This window comes from Aedes aegypti, chromosome 2, assembly GCF_002204515.2.
Source record: "Aedes aegypti strain LVP_AGWG chromosome 2, AaegL5.0 Primary Assembly, whole genome shotgun sequence".
Classification (NCBI taxonomy): domain Eukaryota; kingdom Metazoa; phylum Arthropoda; class Insecta; order Diptera; family Culicidae; genus Aedes; species Aedes aegypti.
Genome location: NC_035108.1, coordinates 230,306,182 through 230,332,832, shown reverse-complemented (window position 1 = coordinate 230,332,832; position 26,651 = coordinate 230,306,182). Strand labels below are relative to the sequence as shown.

The window sequence follows — 26,651 nt, the reverse complement described above, 5'->3', positions numbered from 1 at the left end:
GAAATAGATATACATGGCAGTATAGGCTGTATTCATGTGCTTTTACGCGCAGAAGTCTTGAAAGAGGGTTCACTATAACATGATTAACAGTAAATGGCTTATATAGCCTTAAAGTGGTCTCAAGCTCATCGTGATACAAGTTTTGTGCAGTCACTAATCTACTCATATGCAATGCGCACATTATATTTGGGGCTTAAAGTGCATGATTTTGAATAAAAGGGCTGGATTACTTCGGATCGACATTATGTCATCACTCCAATTATTTGTCATAGGATGAATAATAAATGTGACGAAGATAACAAATCGATCCAACGTAATCCAGCACATTTATTCACGACTTCGCACTTATGGAGGGCACATTTTGCGAAATAGACATAACAATTTCAATAACCAACATGGACATATAAATTTTAGTATCGCAAAACGAGGTATCTTTGATAATGCGGGATCCGCAACGTACTAAACAAAATAACAAAAATTGTGTTATTTAGTTAAGCAAAACGAATGCGAAACTAAGGAGTATCAGTGTAACACTTCACCTCTGAGCTGTTTTCGTGCCAATCGAGAGTATTTGAAGCTTTATATTCGAATATTAAGAAATTATGAGATTTTAGTACTTTAAAAACGCTGTTTGTTTTACTATCACTATTTCATGAAATTATAATGAGTTCGGTACGTATGCTTGATGGCCTAGCTAAATTAGAACATGAATCTGGTATCGAACCTCATAGCGAAAAACAGTTTTACAATTTAGAATCATTTTTGTAATCAAAGTCACAAATTCCCATATAACATTAAAAGCCTAGAGGTATGCAACGCCTCATGTACTTTACGGGATTCATTCGATTTATACTCATTCATGTTCCAAAAACGATTAATTTATGGTGAATTCAATGTCGAAACATGATTATCGATAGATATCTATTCAGAGATATAATTTTATACCTATTATTATCAACTTATAATGGTATTTGTCATGTTTGTTTTGCCTGAAAACACTTTTAAAGGTGTTTTTGTTCAATAAATTATGTACTTTAATTGATAAAATCTAATCCAGTTTCTCTATTAAGATTCTCCAATCCAATTCAAACTGTGATGATGTCAAACAATTGTTTGTTGTGGATTTTCATGCGCTTATCTACTCATTACCAATGTTACCCCATTACCAAAAACTGACTTTCGATTATATGAAAAACTATAGATTCATTGAGATCGAACCGTTATGCAATCTTTCATGTGCAATCGATAACTAACAAACCAGTGCTTGTTTTACAAATAAAAAATAAAATATGTAGATGTTCTCTCAAAAACTATCAAAGTTACCCCGTTTTATGGTATGTATTTAGTTTGAAGTACGTGAATGTAACTAAGGATACGTTAATGATGTGATGTTTTAGCAAACGCACCCAACCAGCGGCTGTAAGATTTCAATATAAATCTGCATGACAACTTTACAAATATTATAGAATATTGTTATTCATACAAGAAATACAAGACTATCCTTAATTGTTTTATGTTCGCATCTTACATTTTCTGTATAAACCCTGTATATGTAACGATATTTTACAATATTTGTATGCGTTCTAGTTTTGGATGTGAATACGCCGTATTCAGGTTTGCGTAAAATCTTCCTCCATCTTTCAATCAAAACAAATGTGAATAACAAGACCAGCTAGAGTGAACATACCATACAAAATTGAAATAGTACATTGCCCTATATAATTGTATGGCTGTTTGTTTTAATTGTTGCATGTAATTATACAATTGTCTGTTATCCTAAAAAAGCTTCATGTTCAATAACGAACTCCAATGATTTCAATTATTCAGTAGAATAGGAAACGTTGATTGAAATGTGATAAGTTGTAGTATGTTTACCTTAACAAATTTATGTAAAAATGCGATGTCGTTAATAAACGGCATACCACCATGGGCTGGTCACATTGTGTGAATGTAGGTAGATAATATGCTCAATTTGAAACGTCTTGTAATCGATTCGTGTTCAAGCTATATCAAATAAGTCTTTGAGCTATTGCAATGCATCAAAATTAGTGTAACTCTAATATTCTCCTATGAACTCACATATGAGAGAAGGGTAAAAATACAAAAATCGACTTTTTTCAATTTTTTGCCGATGAAAGATTTGTTAATATCCCGCAAGCTATTTTGGCTATCAAGGCTAACTTTTAGTGAAAAAAGATCGGAGGTTCATGCAAGTTCGATAATATGTGTGTTCCAGCACACCGTGCGTTGTATGGTGGATCCTTACAGTTGTGACGGCCGAGAGAAATGATGAACACAACAACTAATCGACGAATTCAATTTATTAATCATCATCATCATTTATTGGTATAACATTTTTTTTTAATTCTCGCATAACCTGTGATCTTGCCCTAAAAGCCATTGGTAACCGAGTGTGTAGCTTGTTGTTACCGAGCAAACGAATGGATTTACACGTTATTCACGCAGTTAAAAAATTTGAACCTGTGCGAGCTGAAAATTGAACGTGAAATGAAAACTGTCGTCATGGTAGCTACATGACATATTTAAATGCGGAAGTTTTGCAAAGATGTTTGGAAAAAATTATAATTCCATATGAGCCTAATACGTTTGACTTTTACTGTGCGCTCTGTTTTCAAATTGCCCGTAAGAGAGAGCGAGACAGCACCAACACACGGCGCACAGTTTTTACAAGTGCGGAGTGAACTGCGCAATTGCATAAAATCGGGTAGGTGTCTTCGGGAGACTTATTCTTCGCAAATCACAGCATAAGTGCTCCGAAGACACCAACATGATTCGATGTAATCCCGCACCTTCAATCAAAATTTTGCACTTATGAGACCGCACTTCGTAGACCAGTGGTGAAAGAAATACACAATACAAAGGCTCATATTTGTAATGATATGAATTCAATGTGTTCAGATGTATTTTTTTCTGGTTTTCAGTGCTGGGAATGGTAATAGTAGTAGTCTTGAATTTCGCGAAAATCACGTGGCTCTTCCCAGTACACACGGGTAGAAATCAGAATCCAAAAACAAGAATATGACTCATGATATCATGATTCCAGCGTGTTTTCGTCTTATGAAAATACACCATGATTTGGACTCATGATATCATGAGTCAGATTGCCGTAACGCAACACACGCGTTAGGTTTTTGTAGCTGATTGCTCGGAATCATGATTCAAATGCCAAAAATTCTGAGTCGCGCATCCGTTTATGATCGACAAAATAACAAAAAAAAGTTATAAAAGCATACATTGAGATTCGAGCCAAGAACCTTCCGATTGTAAGCCACGTACTCTAACACTCAACCGCTTCGTCATCTTGAATTAAGAGTGATCGATACGAATGAGATGAAGCAAAGTGCGCCGCTTAGTGTTTTCACACTGGATGTTACGCTTATGAGGAATCATGATTATGACTCCAGGAACCATGATTTGTGATCCTGATATTATGACCTAACCAATTCTCGATTACTTTTTCAAATAGACGTAAGTAACTTTCATACAGTTTTGAGAAAATTAATTTAGAAGAATCACAACCTGTCTTCTAAATCTGTATTAAAATGAATCCACTTTTTAACTTTTTTTTTACCGTGTACATCGCCTAAATTTTGCATGCATTCAGCTCGCGTTGAAATACTAGATAGTTCCTATTGTTTCCCACAAAAATTGTATGACAAAATGATAAGTCGTTTCATTCAGTTACTTTCGACGTTTTTCTACCAGTGTAAAATCGACTCAAGTAGTGTTTTGTTTTGATTCGTGGTTAAGTCACTTTGTCTCTCTATACAGCGGGGTGACGAAAGTAGTGGTTAGGTTGCGAAAGTTGAAAATCTTACTTTCGTCGTTTTGTAAATCCGGAAATTAAACGTTCTAAGAGTGAAAAATGAGTTGGTTCAGAGCGAAACGTGTAGAATTTCGTCTGCGAAACACGTAGGATTGATAAAGTAAGTTTGTATACTCTTTTGACTTGAGTCTGTATGAATAATTTTTCGAGAATTTATGAATTTCATGATTTGTAAATCATGGTGTGGGGATCAGATTTTTATCCGTGCAGTAGTTCAAAAACGTGAATCTCATCAAGTAGCCTATGTTTGGTGAATTAATTTACTAAATACTTAGTGTCATTGAAGTCTCTAAATGCGGGAAACAGAACATTTTTCTTAGTAATATCATAGAACAACATAGTAATTTTGGGTTGCGCTTAGCAACGGGTGTTTTGCAATTTTCAAGGCTTTTGCCTACAGCAGCGATGGGCGTGAGTTTCACTGGCTTCGCTGACTGTGATTGATTGTTTGGCTACTGTAGAGTGAATTTCAGATTTTTGCCCAACCCTGCTGGTCTTCAACTTCATTGTGCATTTTGAAGTGAATGGGCCGTTCATGAGCAGGCGCAGAATCTTGCATGAGAGTTTAATGCTTACTAGGTTCTCGTGCATAATTAGAACGCGTTCAGTTCACCTTTGACTCGCGTTCGGTTCAAAATGCATCACTGACCAGGAGTCTGATAATTTCAACCTACCGAAAATAATTCCACGTTTGCATTGTATACAACAAGCGTGCTTTTCCGACGGTGCGTTTACTTGGTATACGATGTTATAATTACCACGGTACACAGTGGTACCGCCCATAGGTTAGAAATAAAAAAAAAATAATTATCTTGTTTTTCACTCTCTTACCTTTTCATGGATCAATTATGATCTCAAGAATGTAAAAAACATAAATTGAATAAGTAGACGTTTTTCAATAATATTCATAGTATGGCCATGAAATATGGAGTATATTTTTCATGTTTCAAAAATACAGGTATGTTCCGTTTTTATCAACACGATCGGCAATTTTCAGTTGACAAAAACTGAACCGTGACAAAAACGGAATAATTTACTTAGACAAAATATTTTACAAATTTGAAAAGAAAATTGCAGTTTGGTCAGGATAATATACATTTTCATCATATTAATGCACATCATTGATGTTCAGGAGCTGTGATGAGCATTTAGATTGTCCATTCTTCTAGGCTTGTAATGAAAGTTGATTGCAGACTCCTATCAATCAATATGATTAAATATGATTAATAAGTAATAAATCAGTAATAAATCATAATTAGTTTTAGTGTTCCTGGTTAGAATTTTAATAAATGTAACATAGAATATTAAAACGATAATCACATAAATGTCATAAAACGTGCGTCATATTTAAAAAAATAACTACTAGGAAGTGGGTCAAGCTGATCATTGTTCTTTTTTTCAAGAAAGATTAGACAACAAACAACATCTTTTGACGAATTCCATCCAGAATAGGTCGAAAAAATAAAAATCGTGCTCGATAGTCTTCGATTTGGATTAAATTTTGCACATGTTTTTGGTATGGCAGAATAAGTGTTTTCCATAGAAAAATTGATCATTTTGACTCAAGTGTAACTTTTGAAAATGGCCTATACATTTTTGCCAACAACTTATTTGAAAAATTTTAACTCCGAAACTGTTGATTTTAGAGAAAAATGTTCTATAAAGAAGTTGTAGTGAACCGTTTGGACTGTAAGAAAAAAATATAAGCTTAAAAATATCTTATTTATTTTCATAGAAAAATCAAAAATAAAACTTGAATTTTAAATTACACAAAAACCTCATTATTAATATTTTTTAAATTTTCACCATAGAATTTTGATAGTAAAAAGATGTTTGGGACAAAGTTTCATGATGGAGAAATTTTTAATAAAAAAGTTTTTCTAAGAACAACTTTTAGTCGATTTTCAAAATTTTGATTTTTTGCCAAAATAAATACGTTTTGATAATACAGTAAGCATCTTGAAATTATTCTAAGCCATAATGATTATATGAATAGTTTCTCTAGAAGTAGCCATTTTCGAATTATATCGAGTTTAATGCAAAAAATATTGTTTAAATATTAAAATAGGCCATTTTTATTAGTTATTCGTGATTCTCCATCAATGAAAATAAGTAAGTGGAAAGAAATATGGTCTTAACTCTCTAAAACGTATTATTATTAATGGAGAAACGCGAATATCTTATGAAAATGACCTATTTTAATATTTAAACAATATTTTTGCATTAAACTCGAAATAATTCGAAAATGGCTACTGCTAGAGAAATTATTCATATAATCATTATGGCTTAGAATCATTTCAAGATGCTTACTGTATCATCAGAACGTATCTATATTGACAAAAAATCAAAATTTTGAAAATCGACCAAAAGTTGTTCTTAGAAAAACTTTTTTATTAAAAATTTCTCCATCATGAAACTTTGTCCCAAACATCTTTTTACTATCAAGATTCTATTATGAAAATTTAAAAAATATTAAAAATGGGGTTTTTGTGTAATTTAAAATTCAAGTTTTATTTTTGATTTTTCTATGAAAATAAATAAAATATTTTTTTAGTGTATATTTTTTTCTTATAGTCCAAACGGGTCACTACAACTTCTTTATAGAACATTTTTCTCTAAAATCAACAGTTTCGGAGTTGGAATTTTTCAAATAAGTTGCATGTAATAATTTATAGGCCGTTTTCAAAAGTTACACTTGAATCAAAATGATCAATTCTCGAAAACTTATTCTAACAGACTCAAGTCAAAAAAGTATAAAAACTTACTTTATCGATTCTACGTGTTTCGCAGACAAAATTCTACACGTTGCGCTCTGAACCAACTCGATTTTTCACTTTTAAAACGTTTAATTTCCGGATTTACAAAACGACGAAAGTAAGATTCTCAACTTTCGCAACCTAACCACTACTTTCGCCGCCCCGCTGTATGGAGAGACAAAGTGACTTAACCACGAATCAAAACAAAACACTACTTGAGCCGATTTTACACTGGTAGAAAAACGTCGAAAGTAACTGAATAAATCGGCTTATCATTTTGTAATATTTTTTTTGTGGAAAATAACAGGAACTCCCTAGTTTTTGAACGCGAGCTTAATGTATGCAAAATTTAAGCGATGTTCACGGCGAAAAAATGTTAAAAAGTTGATTAATTTTAAAACAGTTTTTAAAGACAGGTTGTGATTCTTCTGAATTAATTTTCTCAAAACCATATGAAAGTTACTTACGTCGATTTGAAAAAGTAATCGAGAATTTTTCTATGGAAAACACTTGTTCTGCCATACCAAAAACATGTGCAAAATTTAATCCAAATCGAAGATGGTCGAGTTCTGTGACTGACCGATTTGACATGGAATCCGTCTTTTTCTACTGTTCATTCTTATTTTTCTGCTTTTTCTTCTTCTTCTTTATAGCATTACATCCCATATGAGAAATAGACTTCTTCTATATAATTATATCTTTATAATCACTTCCGTAGTTATCAACTGAGAGCTTTATTACCAATTAAGTGGCGATTTAGTGTGGAGTTGCAAAATTTTCGCAAACTGAAATGAATATTTGCGGTTTCCTGTGCATTGAATTCCCACAATCTTATCAGTAAAATGATTGTGATTAGAGTGTCCATCCCGGGACAAAAATTCCAGGGATTGGACGAATTTTGGGATTTCCCGTTTCCCGGGATATACGATCTGACGTCCCGGGAATTCCAGGATTCCAGAAATAAACAGAAATGTTGATGAAAACCACTTAAGTTAATTGCGAAACAATGGAATTTTTCTTCACACTCAAGCTTTATTTGATAATATAGGAAAGCACCATTAAAGAAAGTAAATAGATTGAGTATTAATATCAAGAAAAGACCAAATTACTAAAAAAAGGCAAAAATATTTTTATTTGTCTAGCTGTAAAGGTTTGATTTTCTATTTCTATAAAACCGTTTCGATAATCCTAGGCTAATAAAGCTAATGTGAAAGTTCAAATTGACATCTGTCAATAATATTCAGTAATTAATTCTTAGCATGTTCTACTGCAATTTATAACCAATGATCTTAAAAGTTTTGCTTTGTTCTTCAATGTTTTGATGTGTTTTTTATGTTTCCGAAATTATTTAATATTATGACTCAAATTTTCACCGCATATATTCATTCAATTCTCTATAATATAGAATTGAAAAAAATCACCAGCAAAGCTGTAATTAATCAAAGTTAGCTTTTACTTTTGTTCTTAATTACTTCATCAGAATAAAAAAGTCATATATAAAGTACAATATGTTGTAATTAACTTATCTAAGAAAAAAAACTAAAGTTCTAGTTTTTCGTCGAGTAAAAATAATATTAAATACTAGTGGTCCCAACAAACTTCGTTTTGCCATTAAGTTGGCTGCTAAAAAATGACATATAATGTCCCATACACAGATTAGTTTTCAGTTGTTTTTCCAGTTATTCCAGACAATTTTCCAAATCGTTTCCTTCACTCAAACACGTCGCAACACTCGATGAATGCAACAGTGAAATAATCATGTAAATCTATTAGCCCGTTAAGCCATTTCGTGACAAACAAACACCATTCCATTTTTATTTATTTAGAAGTTCATTAAAAGTACAAGCATCACCAAATTAAAACTTTTTGGTAAAAAAAAATATTTTGTAAAGTTTTACGAATAAGCGTATGGCCGTATGGCTGTTGATATAAGATTCCTAATTAACCTTTTAGTCTTCATGTGGGGTGGGGGTTCATGTCTGCACAAAGATCAAGATCTCAGCAAATTTGGGATGTCAACGTGCGTGACGTGGGAACGTCCAATATCAACAGTTTATCAAATTGTCAGCCATTTCAGCCTCTTCCTCGATGCCAACTTATTATATGGAGATTCCAAAAATTTCTATAGATTTCTTTGTTTTGCTGGACCTCTTCCTTTTCTCGTTTGGAATAGGATCTACCTAATCAATAGCTGTTTGCTAAAATTTGTGCAATGCTTTTAAGAGATAGAAGATAATGTCCTAAATATGACGGGGTCGACAGTCCTATCAAATATAAATTAAATTTGATCATGTCTTTTGCAGCTGCCCAAACATTCTTGAGTTCATTCCGAAGAGCATCCTTTATAAAGAAGAACTGAACATATATGGGATCCTCTATTAACTTGTAAGGGGTTATGGGGGGTTTGAGATATCTTACATGCACCATATACAAAATCATACCATAGAGGGAGGGGGTCGATAAACCGCCAAAATTGTCTTACGTAATTAATGGCCAGCCCCTATGTCTAACAAATTTACATAGAAAAATTGTTGATGCCGTGTTATATAAGAAAAATGAGAGTTCTTTGCAACTCTTTTAAGTACGTATTCAACTAATCACAAATTCCAGTTGTTGCTAGGACGTGGTCAGAGCAACTCTCGATTTTTGTAGAATGGGTCAGTCTTGTCTAACCGTCCATGCTAAGTTTGAAAACTCCAATTGATAAGTGAATATGGAGTCAAACCTTATTGAATCGTCGTGCTTGACACCTACCATATATCGTAGGTGCTCAACATTAACATAATGTCGAAATTTCAACTCTGAGATTATTGAAAAGCATTTTAATTGCTGCAAAATAAGTACCGGGTACCCCCGTTGGTTTGACCACATTTAATCTGAACACTTTTTAATTTGTACCCCGCTAATTTGCACATCGTTCAGATTAAAAATGGTTCAAACGTCATTCAGCTCATGGAACGAAGTAAAGTGAAATGGAATGCTGTGAAACGGAACGCAGAATCAAAACAAACAGCCAAAAGGGTAACCAGAAGTACGATTTTCTGTTGATCGTAGGGTGACTAGAAGTTCAAATTAAAAATGAACCCCGATGGTTTGCATGAGGTAGCGTTCAAATTAGCGGGGGTGTACGGTATTTAGTTTATATTCTAAACAATTTGAAAATTAAAAAATAAATAATAATTGTGTGTTGATAAAAACGGAATATTCTTTTTTTAATTTCTTTATTAGTATCATTGCAAACATTACTTTCATTTCTTATATCTAGGTGTTCTGTGTTATTAGAAAACACTATCATCCTAATTTGGTAAAACAAATTAAACATTTTATTAACATTTTGTTAACAACATATTACATTTCATTTGCCGTAGCAGTTCAGATTTTTTTTACAGGTGAGTTGAGTTCACCTGCTTATAAGAAAAAAAAACACGTTTTTAATTTACTTAACCTAACTTAACCTAAACATATAACGCATTAATCGTGGCAATAGAAGATTGCAACGATTTGTGCCTGAAATTATTATTATTTTATTTGACATTTGTTCCAATGTTCAACATTGGATATTCTATGTAACTCATTGGTACTATACCAGGGAGGAAGCCTCAGAATCATTTTCAAAATTTTATTTTGAATTCTCTGCAGAGCTTTTTCCCTGGTACTACAAAAGCTAGTCCATATTGGTACAGCATACAACATGGCTGGCCTGAAAATTTGTTTGAATATCAAAAGCTTGTTCTTAACACAAAGTTTTGATTTTCTATTAATAAGGGGATAGAGACATTTTACATGTTTATTACATTTGGCTTGAATGCCCTCAATGTGATTTTAGAAAGTTAAATTCTTATCTAGCATGAGCCCTAGATACTTAACTTCATCTGACCAATTTATTGGAACCCCTCTCATCGTGACAACATGTCTACTTGAAGGTTTCAAATAAAGAGCTTTGGGTTTATGTGGGAATATTATTAGTTGAGTTTTGGAAGCATTAGAAGAAATCTTCCATTTTTGCAAGTATGAAGAAAAAATATCCAAACTTTTTTGCAATCGACTGGACTACAGATGACACGCAGCCTTCGTCCTTTGGCGGAGAGGCCTGTGTCATCCGCAAACAAAGATTTTTGATATCCCTGAGGTAACTCAGGCAAGTCAGGTGTGAAAATATTGTATAATATTGGTCCCAAAATGCTGCCTTGAGGAACACCAGCTCTTACAGGAAGTCTTTCAGATTTGGAGTTCTGATAATTAACCTGAAGTGTACGATTTGACATAACTTTGAATTATTCTAACATTGTATGTTGGAAAATTAAAGTTTATTAATTTTACGATCAAATCTTCATGCCAAACACTGTCGAATGCTTTTTCTATGTCTAGAAGAGCAAGACCAGTAGAATAGCCTTCAGATTTGTTGAAACGGATCAAATTTGTTACACGTAAGAGTTGATGAGTGGTCGAATGTCCATGGCGGAATAAGAACTGTTCATTGGCAAAAATTGAATTTTCGTTGATGTGGGCCATCATTCTGTTCAAAATGACCTTTTCAAAAAGTTTACTGATGGAGGAAAGCAAACTGATTGGACGATAGCTAGAAGCTTCTGTAGGATTTTTGTCTGGTTTTAAAATTGGAATAACCTTAGCATTTTTCCATTTGTCAGGAAAATATGCTAACTGAAAACATTTGTTGAATATATCAACTAAAAATGATAAACTACTTTCTGGAAGTTTCTTGAGTAGGATGTATCATCGCCAGGATATTTCATATATGTGATTTTTTAAATAATAGTTCTCACCTCTTCCAAATCAGTCTCACAGGCATTTTCGAAAACGATTGATTGAGAATATTTTCAAAGTCCTGAAACTTTTGCACGATTTGCATCATACTGAGGGGTGAACCCAAACTTTTGCACGATGACTTGACTGACTGTTTCATTGATTTTGAATACTTTCCAGATTTTTCCGCCAAAATTGCGTGGGGTCTCTTAAAAGAATATAAGATTACGATTCTAATGACATTTTGATTTAAAATTTTGGTCGACCCAATGCTGAGGAAATTAGATATGATTTTTCAGTGTGTTTTTGAAAAATATCACAACTTTAAGTAAAAATTTAGTATACAAAATTAAAAAAATGTTTTTGGAAAAATACATACGAAGTAAGAACAACTCTTTGCCCAAACTTATGCACGGGAGTGTAATTTTCATAGCAGGATCGCGAGTGCGTTGAAATTGCCTTCTCCTCACGTTTTTAAGACGGATCAAGAGTTTAAGATCATCATCTATAATCACGGATTCAAATTTTACTTAACATTTTGGAATTGCAATGCTTCTGGTTTCAACAATGGAACTTGTTAAAGTTTCAAGAGCATTGTCAATGTCAAGCTTTGTTTGTAAAGGAATATTAACATTAAGATTAGAATCAATAAATGTTTCATATATATTCCAGTCGGCTCGAAAATAATTGAAAGTGGAGCTGATAGGTTTGAGAATCGCTTCATGGGATATTTGAAATGTAACAGAGACATGATTGTGGCGTCTCACTGTGGCTTATTAAGGTGGCGCCATTTGGAGCGTGAGCAACTTATTGTGCATCCCGATAAAATTCAGAAAAAGAACTTCGCTCATTTTCCTCTTCTTTATCAACGAACTTAAGGTAACACACGATAGACTCATCGTGGCATCAATGAACAATCTATGTTCAAACTATCGTTGAAAAGAAAATATTTCTGGTGTATATCATATCGATCATTCGGTGATCTATCCGGATCATATGCTTGCTAACAACAGGCATGTTGATACACTTTCAGTTCATCTATGTCTGGTAGAACCGATATCACATCCCCAAAACTACAAAATCGATCATCATTTATGGATAGCAAACAGTTGCACCTTAAGCACCGCCAACACATTTTCAATCGGAAGGATTTTGGCGCGCTCGAACTGACAAATCCTCCGTTGTGGTGAAACTTCTTCCGTCGACGTGATGTTGGACAGTTTTCTAAAACAGTCGAGATAAAAGCCGAGCCGGCAGAGCAATGAAAGTTAGTTCGTTCAAAACTTCGCTTCGGAAGTCCAACCGGCGAACTCCAGGTTGGTGCTGCGAAGTCAATACAAGCACGTGCTTTCCTTACAATGGTCCGAAGTGAAAAGAGGCAGAGTCTACTTCGTGAACATGCATCTAATCTACCCCAAAGAGCTTCTAGTCGTATCGAAGATCATAAAGGGGAGAGAGAATAGGAGTAAGTTATTTTTGTTCTCTCGTACAATATCGTTTATACCAGAAACAACGTTCACAGATCAAACGATGATAGCGGGAATGAACCCTCAGTCATTTCGGGTATTTAGATAGGGTGACCAGTATCCCACAATGATCAGAATTAAAATCAGCATGAGTAACTAATTGGCTACAAAGATGACTAGAATCAGTTAAGATCAAGTCAATCGTATATGGATTTCTAGAAGAGGAAAAACATGTAGGGCTACCAGGGTATTGAATTGAGAAATATCCTGAAGAGCACTCATCAAATAAAATTCTGTCGTAGGAATTACTTTGATAATTATTCCATGACCGATGTTTGGCATTAAAGTCACCAATGACAAAAAAATTTGACTTATTGCGAGTCAATTTTCGCAAGTCAGTTTGGAGCAAATTAACTTGATGTCCAGAGCATTGAAAAGGCAAATAGGCAGCTATGAAAGCATATTTACCAAGTTGTGTTTCAACTGAAACACCTAAAGTTTCAAAAACTTTAGTTTCAAATGACGAAAACAGTTGATGTTTTATACGCCTATGAATGATGATTGCAACTCCCCCACATGCCCCATCAAGTCGATCATTACGATAAACAAAAAAGTTAAGATCTCATTTGAGTTTAGATCCAGGTTTCAAATACGTTTCAGTAATAACTGCTATATGCACGTTATTAGCTGTAAGAAAATTAAACAGCTCGTCCTCTTTACCATTCAGAGAACGAGCATTCGAATTTAAAATATTTAAATTATTATTTGGATCCATTAAAAACGTAATCCAATAGCAATTTGATTTATAAATTTTACACTTACTTGGACTGCATCAATCATTAGATTCAATTGTTCAGTTAGAAAATTAAAATCAGAAGCAGACATATCACTTGAAGTGGGTACATTGTCTGATGATTTCCCATTAGAATTTTGGTAGACGAAGAGGCGGAGTAGATGTTACCTGTGGCGGTAGGGTTTTTTTTCCATTTGATTTGAAACAAGTAGAATGGGTACTCATAGTACGAATAGGGGAGGAGTTCAAATTACCTGCTACGATATCGGCAAAGGATTCACCGTGGGTAGATACATTCGAAATTAAAAGATTCGAACGGCTACCCGGCGGATTAAAATTAGTTTGTGAATGAGCATGATTATGATCTTCCTGTTGGGTATGATTCATGATCAAGCGATCGTTAATTGAAAAATGAGTATTGTTCGATAATCTACCAGGCAAATTCCGGAAACGACCGTTATTGTAACGGATATTATCTTTCATCTGCCTGGCACGAGCCTCAACGACTCTTTTGCGTGAAGGACAATCCCAAAATTTTGACTTATGATTAGCCCCGCAATTAGAGCATATGAACTTGGTGGCATCTTCCTTCACTGGACAGACGTCCTTAGCGTGAGAAGAACCTCCGCAAATCATGCATTTAGCATCCATGCGACAATTTTTTGTACCATGACCCCACTTTTGGCACCGACGGGCTTGGGGTGGGGTTCTGGTAATTTCCTCCAGGTTTCTGAAAATGTTCCCATATAACACGTACATCGAACAAAAGTTTTTCTTTTTCTAAAGCTTTAATATTGTTTAGTTCTTTTTTGTTAAAGTGAACTAAATAATATTCTTGCGAAAGCCCTTTCCGAACAATGCCAGATTGGGTTCTCTTTTTCATAATGATTACTTGGACTGGGGAAAATCCAAGTAAATCATTTATTCCATTTTTGATCTCTTCAGGTGACTTATAGTCACTTGAGAGACCTTTCAAGACAACTTTGAACAAACCATCAGTTTTGTCGTCATAAGTGAAAAAATTGTGCTTCTTCTCTTCAAGATGTCTGAGAAGAAGTTCACGACCTTTAAAGTTTCCGGCAAAATGCGACAGTCTCGTTTCTTTGCGATTTGGAAGGAAACCTTGATTCCCCTAATGGAGTTCAAGATCTCCTGCCTAAATCCCCCAAATTCGGAACAACTGACCACGATAGGCGGCACTCTTTGCTTCCTAACTTGAATCGAAGAGCCTGGGCTAGAGGCTGCTTCGATTTGGTGTTCGGAAAATTTGTCTAGAGCATCGAACTGATTGCTCATATCGATACAATTATTCATTTCACCCTTTGTTTATTTGTTTGTTTATTTATACTACATCAACAGGCAAGTAGTAGCCCCAATGATGTCTTAAAATATAAGTATATGCTAACATTAACAACAAGGTACAGTGACGTCAAAAACAATAAGAATTAATTTAAAAACAAATATTAAATAGTCAGGCGATAAAACTTAAACTAAACACATAGACTAATTATCTCGTTCAGCGAAAAACAATGAAAATCTTCGACGGAGCGTCTCTCGGGTAATGTTGAAATCAAACAATGAAGATACTCTGTTGAAAACTCGCTGTAGTCCACTAAGAGCACCGTGAAGTCCATAATTTGTACGAAATAGAGGCAGTCTTAGCATGATGTTGTTGCGAAGCGAGCGTGGTCGGACGTTCAAATTAATTTGTTCCAGAATAGTTCCACAGTCGATGCGTCCCTGCAACACATCCGCAATAGTCAAAGCTCTTATGACATCCCTTCTACAGCGAAGTTCGACCTTAGATAGTAACAGCGCGATGAAGGTGTTCGGTACTTAGTGAACTTCCTTAGAGCCGCTCACTTGACCGACTTCAACTTCCGCAGTTCACTGGTTTGCCAAGGAGGTCGGGAGGCATTGTGGTGTGCTCTTTTCGGAACGTGCCTATCAATGATGTATGACAATACATGTGCAAAAGTTTGCGCAGCTACTTCGATGTCGTTGTGATCAAGAATGCTCTCCCAGTGGATGGTGGCTAACACATCTGCGATGCTACGATGATCAGCTTTCGCGTAATCGTACGACACGGTAGCGGGGCGGTTGTTAAAATCGTGAAAGTAGTTATTATCAACGGTGATGATCAACGGAGGATGATGAGGGACTACTTTCACCAGCTCGCAAGGTGCCGCCTCAATTATTGGAGCTTTATCTTGCAAGCAAACGAAGCAAAGATCCAAACTACGATTGTTTTCGTTGACGATATGGTTGATTTGTGCCAACGTGGCAGTGCTGTAATTATCGAGGAGATTAGCTGCGCAAGCATGCAGTGACGATCGTACAGGATCCGGATAGAGGAAGCCGTTGTCCGAGCGTTTCCACGAAATGCCAGCTAGATTGAAATCACCCAGAATGAAGATGTCGTCAACCGGATTGGCAGTTTCCATTACAGTAAAAACTGAGTCGCAATGTGCTTGTATTAGCTCGTTATCGCGAACTCGGTCAGGAGCGATGTACAAGGCACACAAGAATAAGGTACGATCACCTAGCTCGACGGATACCCAAACTTGTTCCAGGCAACTCCACAGATCCTTTTCAACTGCCTTTGCTTTTAAACCGTGACGAACAGCCATAAGTACTCCACCTCCTGTAGATTTTCTGCTATTGCTAGGATTTCGATCGCAACGGAACACTTCATAATCGATCCCAAGCACCTGACTGGACAGCGTTCGAGAGTCAAGCCACGTTTCGGTTAGAACGATGATATCGTAGCACGTATCCGATACAGCCAAGCGGTAGTCGTCAACACATGAGTTCATCCCGCCAACGTTCTGGTAATACATTAGTATATCTTGGTTGCGCTGCACTGCTGGGACGCCGATATGTCTGGAAGGCATTTGTGCATCAGGCAAAGACTGAGGATTCACAATACTAAAATACTCGCCGTTGTTAGGTTGTTGGAAGACCCTCTCTCCACTTCCGAAAGCAGGGCCGGAACGACTATGATGAACGAAGGCAGCTGGAGGCACGACTGCGTCGGAGGGATTGAGGACTTCCATAGGGCTTTCTAAGGTGCGTTCCGGGTTTCCAGTAAGCGTATCCAAAGTGCCGAAATACGGATCGGCATCAGGGTTCGAAGAAGCAACAACTTGATGTAACAACTTGCCTGACAAAGGAGTCTGGAAGATCTCTGAACCACATCTAGCATCAGGACCAGGACGACTGTGATGAACGCTGGCTGGAAAAGGCACGACTGAGCTAGAGGATCCAGAGACTTCCAAAGTGCAATCTACAGTGCGTCCTGGTAGTACAGTAGATGGATAAATGCGTTTTCCTTGGAGTCTTGGAGGCCTCGGTGTTAGTTGAACATTGCTTGTTTCAAGCTGAGATTGTCTAATGGGGAGTACTCCAATGTCGTTGCTGTTATGCTGGACAGCATTAGAAGGAGTGCTGGAATACGGAGGCTGATCAGGCGAAGAATTGGAACTAATGGATGTGTACTTGCCTGAGAAAGAAGGTTGGGAGACCCTGTCACCAGTCTCGACAACAGGTCCAGAACGACTTCGATGACAGGAACCAGCATGCGCGACTGTGTCGAGTGGATCGAGGGCTCCCTTAAGGCGACAGGCAAAGCGTTCTGGATTACAGGAACTGTTGACACGTTCAATCACGTTGCTCCGATGCGCATTATTCGAAATTACCCGGCTAGATTGACTCCGGTTGAGGGAGTGGAAAACTGTGATGCTCCCAATTCGGGCGACACCATAACTGTCGGCGTATTCAATCGGGGTAACCAAGAGTTTTTTGCACTTAGATCTTCGAACTCGCGGAACAAAATTCCTTTTGGCCACGTGTCAGGGCTCAGTGCAGTCTGACGGAGTTTATGATCAATGCCAATCTTGTAGGAAATGAAGTTTAAGCGGCTAGCGTCAATTCCACGCTTCACGAGTGGAATCGCCTTGACAGGATCTTCACTCTCCAAACAGTCTTTAGCCAACTTTTCTATGTCTTCCGGTTTGACACTCGGATGGACACGAGAAAGATACAGCCAGAACAACTCAACCGGTTCGGAGACAGTAAGTATGCTGGCGGTAGTTGTTGTGCCACCTAGCAGCGGTTTTGAAGCAGTCGGGTTAAAGTTGATCTCTTCATCACGGCGTCTTTTTGAGGGCGGTTGTCGAGAAAACGATCCAGATTCACGCAAGAAGGCGGACGATGGAGTCATACGCTTAGACAACAGAGCAATTTGTTGGCCTTGTTTTGCAAGTTCCTTTCTAATCTCTGCGTGTACAGATTCTTGTTTTTCGGTAATGGATTGGAAGGCCTCACCGAACGAAGAGACGGCAGATTTAAATCTAGCGATTTTCATCAATTTCGCGCACTCGTCGCACATCCAAATCAAATTTGGGCTCTCATGAATGATTTTCACAAACGGTTTGTTAAGCTTCGTAACCGAGCACCTAATATGTACCATTCGTTCACAAAAAGCCATACAAGTAATAAACTCGTCATCGGATTTGACCGGCTTAGCACATTGATCACAAGCATCAGACATGGTTTGGAGTTACTGTCTGTTTGTCTGTGACTTTATTATTCTAGTAAAGTACGGTAGTCCAAAAAGTGCACAGAGAGACCAGTGGCGAAAACAAAGCGAAAGCAAAACAACTATCAACGGCGCGACGTGAGGCGATAATATTATCGAACTTTCCTTGGTTTTAACACAGGATATGTAGAATTTATCAACTTGACGAAGAGCACGGCACGGTATTTTATGGCGGTAAACTAAACGCAGGTAAATGCGATGTATATTTCACGGGAAACTGTTAAATTTCGGCGCGTGATAAAAAAACAAACTACCACAAGCGGACGTTATACAGACGTTCATACGCTTGGAAGAAAGTTTCTACCCTTGGAAGAAAGTTCGCATTCCGGGGAAACGTCCTTTCTTCCATTCTTGCCACGTTTGGTGACAGTTTTAAATCCCACTTTTTTGGAAGGAAGTTGTGAATTCAGAGATTCACCCTTCCTTTTGTTAGTTGTTGATACCATGTTTAGTTAATAAACGAAAGAAGACGTGACCTTCGAGAGGTTTTTTCCCAAGACGGTGTCCAAGGAGGATTACCACCGCTTCGCCAACGGGTCCAACGAAAAATCGAAGGCACGGGTCCAAACAAGGATCGTAAAGGGATCAATAGTAGAAAAAATAGTACTGAAAAGTACTGTTTAAGTAGCACAGAAAAGTACCGTTTCAAATTTTAGCACTGAAAAGTACTGTTTATGTAGCACTGAAAAGTACTGTTTTATTGCTTTAGGTAGTTTATAAGAAAACTTCCAAGAGCAGAGAGAATTCGTGAACGCACAGCACGAAGGTACGATGCGCACGGGTACGTTAGAGACTTAATAAGATTTAGTAAAGATGATTAATTGCTATATCGACACTTCCAGCTGCAGGCTTGACTTAAACTCATATGCTAATTCAAGGTTGTTCTGTCGAGAAAGTATTTAACCCCGAATTTACGACACATATCTTCACATGATCTGACCATTCATTAGATTTGGTCGCGAACCAGTTATCCGGAATAACCCAGTATTTGGCCAGGTCATCCTAATCTTTTTGAACTACTCTTCTTTATACTTGATTTGCCAATTTATTAAATTGGAAATGTCGCAAGATAAGTCTCAAAACCACCAATATAATGGCCACTTCCCCTGGGGAACAGGATATCCAAAATAGCCGGGCATTTGATCAAGTCATCCTCTTCAGCCTTGATTTGGGATGTCATGAAGTTTGCTATTTCACCAGTTAGGTTTCAGAGCCGCCAATGTAGTGGCCATTTTCCAGGGAAACGGGTATCCGGAACGATCCGGCATGCGGTCAAGTCATCCAGAGATGTTTGAACCATCTTTAACTTGATTTGCAAATTCATGAAGATTGATATGTTGCAAGCTATGTTTCAGAATCACCAATACAATGGCCATTTCCACCATTGGTATTTGGAACAAGCTAGTGTATGGCCAGGTCATCTATAAAAAGCTTTAACTATTCTTCTTTAGACTTAGTTTGCTGAATCATGAACTTTTATATGCCACAAGCCATGGTCCTGAAATTAAAGTGGTTACTAATTCTTTAAGTTGGGTTACCTTAGTACTCCCTGAGATAAATCCGGAATATAATGGAATATAATATATAATTTTCAAATCGATAACCGATGTACTACTGTACGATTGTACGGTATCTGGAAATTCAAAATAAAAATGAACATTGTTGAAATAAGGGACGATCCAAATATGACGTCCATCGTTTTTCGGGATTTCTAGACCCCCCTCCCCCCTTTGTCATGCTTTTTCCAATACATTATACACGCACTGTCACACATTCGTGGACCCCCCCTCCCCCTAATGATGGACGTTATTTTTTAATGATCCCTAATGGAAATTTCGTTGACTTCCCTGGGCATTAAGTATCATTATACCTGCCACACGATATACGAATGCGAAATTGGCAACTGAGCTGAGAAGCAGGCTCTGTCCCAGTGAGGACGTACTGCCAAGAAGAAAAAGAATAAGTGGGGGTTCACGGTACTATTGAATATCCGTATGACATTTCCAAAGCTTTGCAGATGTTTCTAGAGGCTTGGTAATAATAAATGTTGAACACAAGTGAGCAACAGCACCAGTAGATACAGTAGATATTGTAAATCTTATAATAAGAGTAATTTGAAATTCATAGTACAACCAATAAGCTCATAAACAATTTTTTTATCCTACTACGGAATTTCATGATCAAGTATGGATATATTAAAAAAATCTTGTTTGAATAATAAGTCAAGCTGTATACCGAAATTGATGTCCACTACTTCAGTGTGTTCTGAAGAACTTAAGATTAACAATATTCATATTAGTACACTTTCCGAGCCATATGAAGCTTTATGGGTAGGAATGAGAATGCTTCACGAGAATTGGGTGAGTATAGACTAAGTAAATTTTGTAGATCATAAGGACCTGAATTTGGATGATTTCCAATACCCAGTATCTTGTCAAAATTTGTGAACACGTCTGTTAAATCTTAATAAGTGTTGTAAACCACTAAACATAGACATCACCCGTTTGAAATGTGTTCATGATGGCCAAAATTTCAGAATGTTCTAGATGCCTTAGCATTGTCCTAGGTTATTCATACATTTCTAAATCCCCTGGTGCATCGTAACTTATAACAAATGACTGGTCTGTTCACTTTTTGTATGAACACATTAAGTTTCCAAATGATAAATAAGTTCTAAAAAGAAGTTTATGTGGTTTTTTTCCCTACCTGACCCAGAGATGTCCTGGAATAACTTTGTCAATGCTCCGATTACTTCGATTGTAAATTTTCCCATCACCCATGAAACTACAATTAATAGTGAAGCAATCCTTAAAATTTCATTAAAAATTATTGAGTTATGTTCAAACACGAGCAATTTGAATTTTGTTAATACTCGCGAATAAAATTGATGTGTACGTTTATGCTATATATTTCTCGGTAGTAAATAAATTTTATATGCCTGGTTTTAAAAAAAAATATGAACTAAGCAACGCGTTTATTTTGTATGTTTTATTTTAATCGTTTTCAAAAATGACTGAAAGTGGATAAAATAATAATTATGGCTGCCAACACAGTTAACGGGGTCCACACCGTGCCGAGAAGAGAACCTTCTTTGTGATTAAGGTCGAAGGCCTGAGGGACTCGTCAGAGATTGAATGAAAGCGAATCCTTTGCAATTAGGCTCGGAAGCCATCTTGACTTTCGAGCCGCCGTGTGTTGACCGTTCCTAATAACGGATACGAGATCCTGAACGAAGGCAGTTCCCTTGTCCTACACCCGGACATCGGGGGGCGGTAGAGTGGTAATAATTACACTGCACATCATAGTCACTGGTCTTAACACACGGACGCCTAAAACAATGGGTTACATGTATGCCCCGATTCGCTACTCGCCACATAGTAACGCACATGCGCTAGTGTCTATGTACGCAAAATCGCTAAAAGGTAACGCAAAAAATATTTGTATGACGAAATGCATCTAACGAATTATTTCTCAAAATGAGGAACTATTTTCGAAAAATAATTTGGTACCGGTTGTGCGTGATGATGATAGGTATTACGCATGCCAAATATTTTTTTCATTTAAAACCCCCTTTCACAAGATATTTGAAGTTAGATGTCTTTTCCCATACAAAATGAAATGAGAAAATTTGCTGTAGATGAAGAATGTATATGCGATTTTGAAAACACAGCCATTGAATACAAGAAGTAATAAGCCAACCAGATTTCTCTTACCTACCTCTGACATTTTTCACAAACTTTGGTGCTTCATGCTGCTCTCCTTGTACTGGAAAGACTGTCAACAAACAGGAAGTTTCCACTTCTCCAAAATTGTTATTTGCTACACATTTGTATGTTCCTGAATCATTTACAGTTGTAGTTGAAAAGTTGATAGCTCCAACTCCAAGTTTAGTTTCGTTCTTTAATATTTTTGAATATGATATTGGTGTGTTATTTTTGTACCACTTAATAGTAGGAGCTGGACCCACACACGAACATATTAACTTAACAGTGCTGCCCTCAGCTACCGTCATGTTCTTCAATTGGGCATCAAAGTAAAGTTTCTGCTTTGATTCAAGTGCTTTTGGTTTTTTGGGTTCCTCTGGAATGGGCAAATGCTGTGTATCGTAAAGAGTGGACAACTTTTTACGCCATTCTGATTTTTTCTGACTTTTTTTGGTACTCTTTTCTTCAAGCGGTGCAGTATTTTCGTCTGATGCCTCCATTTGTACACTATGTTCAGTTAGTGCAGCATTCAAAGCATCCTCGGTGATTGGTATCGATGGTTCTCTTGGTTGTGACTTTATTGATAAAACAGATGCTGCTCTTGATACTGACCGTGATCTTCCTGGTATGTGGTATTCACTGCTTTCATCAATTGCGATTCTTGGATCCGCATGGTAGATGCCAGAAACATGTTGATAATGTTCTTTTCCTTTAAAAATTACATGGTGTTTTACTTTTTCTTCTCCTGCAGTGTTTTTGGCGGTTATCACCCAATGTCCACCATCCAATTTAACCGGGTCATGAATGCTAAAGAAATAGAAAGTAAAATATTTGCATATATTTAGTGATCAGCGCTCAAGGAAAAGCCTTAAATTTATGTGACTTTTTTCACACGATCAGGCATATTTCGCTTATAACAAAGGTTATTTGTGGATTCCACGAGATATTATATGGGTTGAACTTTTGCCCCGCTGATTCGAACTTTTTCCCACTATGGGCCAATTTGGTTTCGTGTTCATGCAAAAACTAATACACATCAAAGCATTCTTAGTATAAGCCTAGCTTTTACGTCTGAAAACCAAAAATAGCCATAATTTTTGGAGCAAAAGTTCTTTACTCGAATAGCATTCTAAACACCAGGACATTTTCAACATTGGTTTTGCATTGAGCTATAAATCTTATAAAGAAACTCTTTCCTCACTCGAACTTTTGCCACGCTTTACTCGAAACGTTAAACAATAATGGACAAACATTTGTAAAGGGCCCGTGGTCTTGGGCATTTTTTCAGAAACGTTCCTGTTGAGCCCTTGTCAGACCGCCCACGCAAACCAATGCCATTATCAGAAAGATGGTTTATGGACCAAATTTCGAAAAACAAAACGTCTAAAGGACAAAAGGTCGAAAAACAAAAGGTCGAAAGGACAAAATGTCGAAAGGACAAAATGTCGAAAGGACAAAATGTCGAAAGGACAAAATGTCGAAAGGACAAAATGTTGAAAGGACAAAAGGTCGAAAGGACAAAAGTTCGAAAATTATTTGCTTGGTGGGAAATTTTCCCTCTTTTTGAAAAAATATTTTCGACTTTTTGTCCCTTCATTTTTGTTCTTCGACCTTTTGTCATAGATTCGTGTTTACCCATTTTCGAATGAATCGAATGTGTAATCATAAAGCGAAGTATTCTGGACAAACATTTCAAAAGGACACATCGACATTGGTAAACATTAACTTTGCAAGACGCTGTTGAGCCCAATTAAACTCGATCACGCTCATCAATACCACTGCCAGGAAGAGTTGACTCCAATCTTTCTGGAATCTATGGCCCGCCCACGCAAACGAACACCACTATCAGAAAGATTGGTATTAGCTCTTCCTGACAGTGGTATTGATGAGCGTGATCGAGTTTAATTGGGCTCAACAGCGGCTTGCAAAGTTAATGTTTTTTTTTTGTTTTTTACAAGGGGGAAATCTGCAAACAGATCCCCTGAGAAGATAACTCAGGGAATGCGGGGATGACGCACCAACGACGACCCGCTACAACCAGCCTATGCACTGTGCTTGAGCAATTCATTTAGAATTGCTCAAGTGGTGAACAGTGCATCGACATGACCCTTGGACTCAGACCCTCATCTCCCCGGAACCACCTTACGGTATTTCTTCGGGAAGGCAAAGTTAATGTTTACCAATGTCGATGTGTCCTTTTGAAATGTTTGTCCAGAATACTTCGCTTTATGATTACACTTTCGATTCATTCGAAAATGGGTAAACACATCAAGATGTTGGCTACGCTAGAAATCATTCCTTGTCATCAGCCTGGAGAGAGAACTTCACTTAATTTCCTCTTTGTGACAAACGATGAACTCACTGTGGAGCTCATGAACAATCGTTAAAAAGAATATATTTCTGTTTTCTATCATATCGGTCATTCGGTGACCTATCGGGTTATATGCCTACAAACAATAAGCAAATTGATACTCATCGCTGTCGTGTTAAAATATTTAGAATCTATTGAGTACTAGTCGTCCCGGCAAACTTCGTCTTGCCATCAAGTAGGCTGTTGAATACGCTATGGATCGTCCCAAACAAAACGACATTTCCGTCCACTCTCGTTTTTCCGGCTTTCCCGGTTAATATCCTGATATTTCTATACACACAAACACGTCGAAACCCTTGACAAACAAAACGGAGAAATAATCATTCAAATCCGTTAACCCGTTCGTAAGCCATTTCGTGACATACAAACACCATTCCATTTTTATTTATATATAGATTAATGAAGTTATATTTAAACACAGATATTTTTTTCGGTAAAATGAGAAATAATTTGGAGAAAGCTATTTTACACTTTGATTGAATTTTATTTTAAATTATATTGATGTTTTACAAACTTATCTTAAAATTATTTTGATACAAATGATGCTAGTTTTATATCCTGCAAATAAAGAATAAAATAATATGTTAATCAGTCCACAGTCCGGGAAGTCTCCCTTTCAGCTTACGGCAGCCAGTATTTATAGCTCAGAAATCCCGTAGGTACGAACAAGTAAAGGGTACCAGAGTCATAAGGAATATCACTTGAGATAGGTAGGCATGACAGCTAGAAGACTAAAAATTGATTAAAACATAACGAAGTTCTTCACTGAAGGTCTAGATATACAACTATGTATAAAATTCACATTAAAGTCGCTTACGCCACCTCATAATCTTAATAATCTCGCGATCCATATGAGCTAGAAAGTTCAAGCCTTCGGTAAAGTTATTTAGAATGTCAAGAACATCCGGAAGACCAACCATACAAGGTAGAAAGTTCGAGTCTTCGACAAAGTTCATTATAAGGTCAAGGACATCCGAAATGTCGCTTGAAAAAATATTACAACGCTCAGCTGAATATAGAATCACCCTGAAAAGTTTAGCACCACCTCAAAACAGGAACATTCATGATGCTATATCTCGAGATGCTGATGATCTATAATGGTGCGGTCTTCAGCAAAGTTGTTCAGCAGATCAAGGAAATTCGGAAAGCAGACCGTTTAGTTCTTAATTTTGCCGTTAGGCACCACTAGTAAGCAATCAAACAAATTATATCTTGGAAACCAGATAAGATTAAAAGTTCGAGTCTTTTGCAAAGTTGTTCAGAAACTCAAGGGAATATCCGGAAAACAGATTTATTTATATATTATTAACTTCATACAAGTTCTATCTCATAATTTTTATAAAAAAAGTTGTTCACGAGGTGGCAAAAGTTGTTCACAAGGTCAAGGAAATCCGGAAGGCAAACAGCTTAGTTCAAAATTTTGTCACTAGGTGGCAATAGTGAACATGCTGAATTGAGAATTTTTATCCTGATGAAATAGCAAGTTCGAGTTTTCGAAAAAGTTGTTTCAGACAGTCCATGAAATCCGGACGTCAAACAGTTTATTTCGTTGTTCACCAGCTTGGTGGTGCTAGTGAGCATGTGAAATTGAGAATCTTGAACTTGAAATTAAAGAGATGATTCCGTTATAAAACACATAATTAGTGTTACTGAGGTCCGAGGTTGCCATGAAAACCAACTTTTACTCTGGTTCTTCAACTCGTTGTCGAGTTATGGAACATCAAGTTATGGAGGGTTGACTGTTATTAAATCTCATGTTTTAATAAGATAAAATGTCCAGAATGTTGTTAAAAAGCCTTTGGCATTTGGAAGGGGAAGTGATTAAGGTCAGAATCATATCCTTTTCAAGTGATTCAGGTCTGACCCATCTTATAATCATATTCAAATTATTTAAGTCACAATTTTTTCATACCCAACCCGATCAACCTGTGTAACTATTTCTTTATAGATCTTTGTCCAGCGAAGGCGTTCGCCAACGATTCAAAACAAATCGGTATCGATCGCTATGATTGTCAAACACTGACTTGTTGATCGGGAAGTGAGGTTTGAGCACCTCAGGTAGAAGAATCGTCGGTTGAAAAGCATACGTCGTCGTAGGTAAAAGTGTGGAAGTTCGTTGAGAGATTTGTGTAGAATGTTGAATTGTAAATGTATACCTGGTTTGAATAAAGAGAGTTGCAGCTGATGATTGAAGTATCAGTCTGTAGCTGCCCAGTTGAAAGAAACATCTACTGTATTGTAGAGGGAGATCTGCCAGTACCGGACATAAATTCATAATTCAAAAAATATTGTTTTTATGGGCTCGTGTTACCCATTTATGATAAATATTATCATTTTTATAGTGTACAAA

The 26,651-nt window shown here is 36.7% G+C and overlaps 1 protein-coding gene across 5 annotated transcripts in view; it reads right to left on the bottom strand.

Moving 5' to 3' along the window:
* Positions 1-26,651, bottom strand: part of LOC5569989 (muscle M-line assembly protein unc-89) — a 165,804-nt gene that overhangs the window by 44,031 nt on the left and 95,122 nt on the right. For 4 of the 5 annotated variants that reach the window (XM_001658828.2, XM_021844313.1, XM_021844314.1 and 1 more), the window contains one exon: positions 21,944-22,737. The exons of the other annotated variant lie outside the window; for it this stretch is intronic. In XM_001658828.2, the coding sequence (XP_001658878.2) occupies positions 21,944-22,737 (794 nt within the window). The remainder of the gene's footprint in view (positions 1-21,943; positions 22,738-26,651) is intronic. 5 annotated transcript variants of the gene reach the window in all.